This window comes from Mchenga conophoros, linkage group LG9 (assembly GCF_057382185.1).
Source record: "Mchenga conophoros isolate Kocher_MC1m ecotype Shallow Benthic linkage group LG9, M_conophoros_male_GT1.1, whole genome shotgun sequence".
Lineage (NCBI taxonomy): Eukaryota > Metazoa > Chordata > Actinopteri > Cichliformes > Cichlidae > Mchenga > Mchenga conophoros.
Genome location: NC_140534.1, coordinates 32,870,484 through 32,879,546, shown reverse-complemented (window position 1 = coordinate 32,879,546; position 9,063 = coordinate 32,870,484). Strand labels below are relative to the sequence as shown.

At 39.2% G+C, this 9,063-nt stretch overlaps 1 protein-coding gene across 1 annotated transcript; it reads left to right on the top strand.

Annotated features, from left to right (window-relative positions):
* The first annotated feature begins 1,657 nt into the window (after positions 1 to 1,657).
* LOC146567678 (caspase recruitment domain-containing protein 8-like) lies at positions 1,658 to 5,838 on the top strand. The gene is made up of 3 exons (XM_085285865.1): positions 1,658 to 1,733; positions 1,892 to 3,016; positions 5,684 to 5,838. The coding sequence occupies exons 1-3, from the start codon at positions 1,679 to 1,681 to the stop codon at positions 5,836 to 5,838; spliced, it is 1,335 nt and encodes a 444-aa protein (XP_085141991.1). The 5' UTR covers positions 1,658 to 1,678.
* The last annotated feature ends 3,225 nt before the right edge of the window (positions 5,839 to 9,063 follow it).

Sequence of the window (9,063 nt, the reverse complement as noted above, 5' to 3'; positions counted from 1 at the left end):
ACAGGAACTCAATTGTGTGGATGCTTAATCCACACATCAATAAAAATAATTTTGGAATGACATATATAAAGCTCTCAATACAGTTTTCTAACAACCATTAATAAAGGACCAACAGTGAGCCATTTTAGGAGTCTTACCAAATGGTTTTGCGGGAAATGATAAAAAGTATCTCTTAAGAATCTTGTTTACAGCAGCACTAAAGTGTATCACCATTAAATGGCTGAATCTTGACCCACCTTCAATATGTGGCTTGATAAAGTAAGAAAGATTTACCAGATGGAGGAAATAACATCTGCTCTGCGGATTCAGAGAGAATTGTTTACTGAGCGTTGGCGACCCATACATGCTTTACTGTTTCAATAATTTAGCATAGGTCTGTTTCTTTTTGTTTATTTATGGCTATTAAGATTGTCACATGTTATTTAGTATTACATTAAGTTTTGGGTTTTTTTTTCCTTCTTCTTGTTTGTTTGTTTGTTTGTGTTTTGTTTTGTTTGGCTTCCCAGTATTGTTTGTGTTTCCCTATTGCAGTTTTTATTTTAATCTGTACTTCTGCATTGCTATTCCTGTAACTGTCCTACTTGCGAACATTGACAAGTACAAGTTGCAATGTTGTAAATTATAATAACTGAGTTTAAAAAAAAACTCTGGTTTTTCACTTAATACGCTAAATTCTAATTTAAGCAATAAAAAGCTTTTCAGAAACATTTACATACACAGAGAGCTGCATCACGTCTCTATTTGCACAAAATATTACATCACTTAAATTAAACTCCTTAATTATCAAACACTTAAATGACTGAATGGTAAACAGCTCTTTGAGAAGTGATGTTGTGATATTTCAATATCAGATTCCCTTCAGAAGCCTTTAGAAATAATGTAACATCACTGGCTTCCTCGGTCCAGCGACATTATTTAAGGTCATTTACGACCTTGGACTCGTACAGGGACCCTCGGTTCTAGTCTGCCTGGAGAAATCACTCACTTTAGACTACATGGTGTACATTTTGTACTGTGATCTCCAGCAGATTTTCGGTGCAGACTGTGATCAGATTACTTGCTGCTGCTGATGATTCGAAAGTTTTCTGTGGATTTAGACTTCTATATTCTTCTGCTTCAAACCATTGGTCAGTGGTCAAACACAGCCAGCTGAAATTCTGATTTTACAGCGGATCTTGTGGGCACTTGTGGGAAGTTGTTTTGCTAGAGCAAACTGAAAAACTCTCAAATGACACGACATTCAGGTGGGAAGGAGAAAGGACTCACATGATCCAGCCAACCCATCCATCCAATAAAAAGACATCTGACGATCTGTTTGAAAGATTTGGGTTATGAGAACCCAATAGACAACTCACTGGGTAAGTCAGATCTTTGTTTTTCTTGTTTTCTTGTCTGTCCTGCATGTAGGTTTAGGCAAAAATAAATAAATGAACAAAACACATAAAAACAATACAAGTTTCCTGTTTCCAATAAGAAAATCCAGCAGAGACCAGAAATGAACTTCTTAACTCTTAATTGAACTTAACAGAGTTCTTTCACTGAAACCGTTTAACTCTTCTGTTTATTATTGTTGTTGTTGTTGTTGTTGTTGTTGATGTTGTTGTTGTTGTTGTTGTTGTTGATCATATATTTTGTTAAATTGCTGTGTGGTAGAGAGTGCTGCGACGGACCGAGTTCGATGGCGTTCCCTTGTCACCCGATGTGCCAATCGGCACGGGAGGATCCAAGTCTAAGTAAGAGAGTGTAGAGATTACTTTGTGTGATGATGAGGAAAATCTGGACCCAAAAGCAGATTTCTGAGGGAATTGTTCCAGATGGCTGATTTGCCCTCTTGCGTCCCATCTACAAACTGTCCCACTGTCATTGAATCCTCTATTTTATTTCTCTGCAGATTTCCATGAGCCGAGTGAAATATCCAACTCTGTGAATCGCTCTAAGGACTTGCCGTCACTGAGAACAACATTAAAGAAGGATTTAACACAAGCAACCTGTTCACCTGACATGAAGCCACAAAGCTGCTTTGAAGAGTTTACACCTATCATCACTGCTGATGAGTCTGATGATGAAACCTACCGGTTCCAGTGCTCCTGTGCAGGCCTGTACCAGTGCAGTGTGACCGGCCTGGTGTTTTTAATGAAGGCAGAAGGAGACGTGGTTTACAGGACTGTCCCTTGGAACAGGAGGCTGCTGGCCCAACACCACAAGAAGCCTGCAGGACCCCTGTTTGACATCAAATGTCAGCAGCAGTCTGTGTGTCAGCTTCATCTCCCACACTGTGAGCTCATCTCCACAGGTGGAGGTCAGTTCTTGCAGGTCGCTCATGTGGATAAGCTTAAAGATATCGAGTTTATCACCCCTCTGCAGATAACAGAAACTCATGTTGTTATAAACATCACAGGGTTTTCTGGTTATGGTATTTTGAGAGATGACAACTCTCCCCCTGACCCAATCCAAGCTTTGATTCTCCTCTTCTACAAACCTCCAGTTGATCCTCATCCCAGGTCTGTCCTCAGTGTGTTGTTGGTGCCGAGGAATGTAGTGATTCGTCATGTTAAGCGCACCAGGAGGGAATTAATTGGTGAAGAGATGTACATAGACATACCTTCGAGATGTAGTCTATCTCCAAAGCAGGTTTACACTCTGTCCACTGCTCCTGGTGATGACCTGATTGTAGTTCAACCAAATAAAGCAGAGTTTCATGGAGAGTGTTTTAACAGCTCAGTTGCATCATTCCAGGTGATTTTCAACAGAGTCATTACAGATGTTAACCTGAGTGTGACACACCAGAGCAGCTTCAGCTGTGTCTGGAAAAGTGAGGTTTGTCTTTTGCCCAACAGAGTGAGAACATTGAGTCTCCCTCCAAATGAGAAGCTGTTAAATGTACGGAGCTCCATTATTAAAGGGATATCAGGACCTGTTCTCAGCAGTCTGATGGACAAACTGCTGGAGGAAAGAGTGATAACTGATGCTGAGAGGGAGGAAGCAATCGTAATACAAAACAGAAGAGACAGAGCTCGTTTTTTCTCTAGACTGAAACTGGCTATTAATATTAATGTTACATGGCTGATTACAACAATTAACATATAATAATAATATCTTTAGTTTAAACTGAGATTTCCTTTGACTGGATGTAGTGAGTAAAAAAAGTGCAAACACAAACCACATTTTATCTTCATAATTTGAAACAGCTTTTAACAGAATTGTTAATGTGAAATACAAGATTGTATAAAAAAGATTTCCAACAGTTAATCCATTATTTTAGTTTTTTTAAAAGTAAATGTCTGCACTTTAACCTCATATTAAACACATATTTGCAACTTTAATGTGTTTTAGCTAAAAAAAATAAACTAAAATTGTTATTGTGCAGTAATTTCCTGATGTATCTGTATATATTTGATCCATCTCTGTTGTGTATTTGTGGATTTTTTTTTAATGAGGCTAAAACAAACAGCAGGAATTTGATCTTGTTGGGCCAAAATGATCTGATGTGATTGCTTATTGTTGTCAAGTCTTAAAATATTTTATATTTGCTAAAGATTTGTTCACTTTATGATTCAGTATTCACCGTAAATTTGACTTGAATCCAACTTTTTTTGAGTACTAAATGCTATGTATTGTCTATCTGAATCGATCGCCCTGTAATTAAAAAGAAAGAATGAAAATAAATTACTTGTGCATGTAATGAAGTTTGTTTTGAGTTTCCTCACAATGACACTGAAGGCCTTCACACGCTCGACCAATATGAACATTTCAGGTGTTAAAAATGCAACATGACGGTTCGTTATGTGGCTCTGAATCTCTCTGAACTATTAGAAACAGCAAGATGAAGATGGATAACTTTCTTAGCAGCACCTTTAATCTCCACACAACAAAAACAACACTTCCTGTGTGCAGCCCCCATGAGACTTCGCTAGCCAATCAGAAGCCAGGAAATCCTAGACTCAGGTAACTGCAGCATTCAGTACGTACTTATTACTGCTTTGAAAGTGCATGTGTAAACATTCGAATATGTAAATATGTAAATATCAAAACATGTAACCATCAAATGTAAAAATAAAATGGTTACATAACTAGCTCTGTAATCCTCATAAACACTCCATTGTGTATTAAATGACATATAAATTTACTTCCAAACTTTACAAAATTATTTGTCTGTTCTTCATGCAGCCGTTCACACCAACTGCCTGCCACCAACACCAACCAAGCTCAATTTTCCCAGCTTAACAGATCTCATCAATCAGATCACTGCACAAGTGAATCAAAATGTGCATCAACACTGAACTTACAACGAGAAGAAACAGTTAAATAATACAATTTATATCAGACACACAGCTAAACGCTGCTCCAGGTCATCTCTGAAATTATTTCTCTGCCTCGTTAGATGTGATCTCAACTTTGCCAAGAAGACTTCAAAGTGTCCCATTAACACTTAAACCCCCGCGGAGCCTGAAAGCAGTTTTGATTCAGCTTCAACTCCTAAATAAAACTATGAACTTCTCCCACCTGCTGCCTTCTACTGGTTATCAGATGAACGCTCAAATAACAGACACTCCAAATTGCCAAAATAACATAATACAGAAATGAAGAAAACCAATATAGAACAAGAACAGAATCCCTTCACAAAACCTGAATGAAACCCATCCATCCATTTTCTTCCGCTTATCCGGGGTCGCAGGGGCAGCAGCCCAGGCAGAGAAGCCCAGACCTCCCTCTCCCCAGCCACCTCCTCCAGCTTATCCGGGGGAACACCAAAGCGTTCCCAGGCCAGCCGAGAGATATAATCTCTCCAGCGTGTCCTGGGTCTGCCCCGGGGCCTCCTCCCGGTGGGACATGGCAGTCTCTCTCTGATATTTTAGGAGAAAATTATGCAATTGTTCAAAAACATCAAGTCTGATGAACAAGTGTGGAGAGGTTGTGAGAGTCTCCAGTAATAAGTCTACAAAGGTGTACAAAATAACAACAACCACCACCATCATCGCCCAACATGATGCGTTTTTGAAGTTTGACAATTTTGCTTGATGAATTAAAAAATGATAAAAGTTTTACAAACACTTTTATCATTTCGTTTGAGGAAATAACAGAAAAATAAAGAAGCGCAATATTGACATATATTTTCGTTTTTATTTTCACAGTGAAAAAAACAATCATGTGACTTATGAATGAAACTGAAGGAAAGACTATGTCATCTGCTGTTACGTATAATCATATTGTTGGTGAAAAGCTTTCATGTTCTCCACTTTTCTGACATTTCACTTAATACATTTAAATTCTCATATAAAAAATGTAAAGATTTCAGAAAGTTTCACGTAAACACAAAACTGCATCATGTCTCTGTTTACACAAAATATTATATGTCTTACATAAAACCCCTGAGTTATCAAACAGTTTACGTGGCACACAGCTCTTTGAGTAGACTTATGTTCTGATATTTTAGTATCAGATTCGCTATCAGAAATGTGTGATGTAACATTGCTGCCTTTCTCGCTCCATTACAGTGACATTATTTAATCTCTGAGCTTAGACTCGTGGGGGAACTCTAAGTTCCAGTCTACCTGAGGGAATCACTCACTCTAAACTAAGTCGTGTACATTTGTACATTTTGAGCTCCAGCAGATTTTCTGTGCAGACAGACTGATCTTTGTACATCATGTGACAAACAGAAACAACTGTTCATCTTGTCCAGTTTACCTTGAAGTGAAGTACATCATGTACTGGAACAGTTTCACTGGTATCAGCAAGGGTGGACTTACTCCAGGCCAGGAATTTGACAGCAAAGGTGAAGACTCAATGTCAGGAGTGAGATATGAACCCACGCCTCCAGGGGAGACTGCGACCTGAAAGCAGCTCCTTAGACCGCTCGGCCATCTTGACACAATTAGCCCACATCGAGCTGAAGAATCGTGCACAGCTGCTGATTTCAACTCAACATTCCTGCTGAGTATATAGAAAATAAACAAAAATAAACAAATCTATTAATAAAAATGATCACAAAGAAAATGTACTGAACTTACTTAAAAGTTTGTGTTAAATTTTGTAAGTTGGAAAGAGACAAATAGATAAGTTGTGTATGGACAGTGAATGATTAGATGTGATCTTCAGTGATGGAAGCGAAAGTGTAAGCAGGTATAAAATTGAGGTAAAGAAGAGATTCTGGGTTCTTCACTTTTGTCTTCTGTGAGATGAGCAGTTCAGAAGATTGGATCTAAGAGGTTCACAGTTGAAAGTTCAAGCAGAACTTTCAACTGTTTGTCCACATGTTGGCCTATGGCTCCCCCCATAGGCCAACATGTGAATTGATTTCCACTGAATGGCAGCTGCTTTCCTGTTGGGTGATTATCATCAACATATGATAAACTCATCTTTGAGTCAAGTAGTGCTCATCCATCCTCTCCCCACCAAAGATAAGAACACAATCTGCATTAACTCAGAGTAGGTTAGTTAGATAAGTGTAGTTTACATAATCTGATTTTGTTTTTGTGATTTTACTTGATTTTTCTTTGCACCTGTATAAAATCAAGCAGCTAACTCGAATGTCTGCCTTTAGAAACACTTGTGAATCACTATGTGGTACTAAACAGCTGTCTGAAATTCAGCTGCACCCCACACAAAGTTACACAGTGGGGTGTAAGTTGAAGTTTTAAGCTCCACACATATTAAATCTGTAAGCATCGTGCTTTGCTCTTCTTACAGTTGTGATGAAATACACTTGAAATTTGAGTTCATCAGGAGGTTTCTGGAAACTTGTGTATGAGAGTTGTGCACCGTTCATCCCTGAATAGGACATTTATTCAGGTAACTTTTGGGTTTTATGTTTGCATCTTATAATCACAGGTTTGAATGACTGTGTTGTAACTAGAGATGGCACGATACCACTTTTTTATGTCCGATACCGATATCATAAATTTGGATATCTGCCGATACCGATATGAAGCCGATATATAGTGTGTTTTTTAATGAATAAAACTTATTTTATATCTTGATGCATTTTGTATAAGTTCATACTCAAGTTTAAAACAAACACTTAAGCTATTGTGTTATACCTGTATGCAAAAAATATACTACACCCAAAATATTTCATAGTTCAGCAAAACTGATCAATCTAATAACCTTAAACCTGCTCCATCCTCCCTATTCTGGTATTTTAAAGAGCACTTAGCGGAAATATTAAGCAACCTAACTAATAGGGTTGCAAACTCCCAGCAAGGTCAAATGGTGGAGAGTCCCAGATATAAACCTAGTGGGAGTGACCCCCCACAGAGGGACAAAAGGACCCCCTGATGATCCTCTAATCGCCTGAGCCAAGGTGTGAAACTGGGTGTGGGTCCCAATCAGCCAGAGTTTCGTGTGAGTTCATTGTGTAACCTGGCCCTACCTTGTCATGTGATTTCCTGAGATCAGATGGCCCAGGATGTGAGTGGGCGTTAAGGCGTCTGGGAAGGGATCTCAAAACTGGATTATAGATGGCAGAGAGTTGGTGTCGTAAACCCCCGCCTCTGTTCAAAGATGGTCGCTCACAGTGGACATAGATGGCTTCTTTCACTCCTCTTTCAAACCATCTGTCCTCTCTGTCCAAAATGTGAACGTTGGCAGCCTCAAAAGAGTGTCCTTTGTCCTTAAGATGCAGATGGACTGCTGAGTCTTGTCCTGTGGAGGTGGCTCTTCTGTGTTGTGCCATGCGCTTGTGAAGTGGCTGTTTGGTCTCTCCAATGTAGAGGTCTGGGCATTCCTCGCTGCACTGTACAGCATACACCACATTGTTAAGTCTGTGTTTTGGCGTTTTATCTTTCGGGTGAACCAGTTTTTGTCTGAGTGTGTTGCTGGGTCTGAAATACACTGGGATGTCATGCTTGGAGAAAACTCTCCTGAGTTTCTCTGATACACCGGCTACATAGGGGATGACAATGTTGTTGCGTCTGTCCTTCTTATCCTCCCTCGCTGGTGTCTGGTCTTCTTTTCTGTGCCTCTTTGCTGACTTTAAGAACGCCCATTTAGGATAGCCGCACGTTTTGAGTGCTTCCTTTACATGTGTGTGTTCCTTCTTTTTTCCTTCAGGCTTAGAGGGAACATGTTCTGCCCGGTGGTGTAGGGTCCTGATTACTCCAAGTTTGTGTTCCAGAGGGTGATGGGAGTCAAAGAGGAGGTACTGGTCCGTGTGTGTGGGCTTCCGGTAAACTTCGATGTTGAGGTTGCCGTTCTCGTCAATGTGCACAGCGCAGTCCAGGAAAGGCAAACAGTTGTCCTTAAAAATAAAAAAAAAGAAAAAGAAAAAAGAAAAAATATTAAGTACATGCAAAGAAGGTATTCTGTGAACCACATACCGAATTTTTTGTCTGAGATGATGTAAATACATACCTTCATTTAACAAAAACACATACGTTGACATTTTAGACATTTATTTCAACGTATCAAACTCAAATAATTACTAAATAATTACACAGAAATGAATGTTACTTCAAGGCAGTCACAAAAAGAAACACATATTTGTTGAGCCATCCCTTTATTAATGTAAGATACTCAAAATTCCAGCAACGAGTAGCTCAGTGCCCTTGCCTTATGAAGAGGCCAGCAAACCATGGCTGTGTCCTAATCCAGCAATCAACCCGGTGCACGCTTCGTGGTCCCATTTATCCCACAATTCATAGCACGGCGGTGGGTGTGGATATTTTTTCAGAAAGAAGCGGCGGATGGATGAAGCGGAGCGCTCAAAGAGTAAACTTTCAAAAGTAAATACTGAATATTATGTAACTTATTTATGTGCGAATGTTGAATAATGAAGAACAATAAAACATTACTGTTGGCCACATGTCGGCAAAGTTATGTGACATTAGCGATGTTTGTACTTTCAGCATTTACTTGGTTTTAAAGCCTTTACTTTAAAATATACGCCGCTCAATAGTTGACTTTAATCTTACAGAGAATCTGATGATTTTATGGATAATTAAAGTCAGTCATATATCCACAAACACAACAAGCTGAAAGTCAGTGATGCTGCTCGGTTTGCAGTCCTGAACATCACGGCACAAGCAGGATCCACTGCACTGTTAATGTTAGCTGTGTTATATT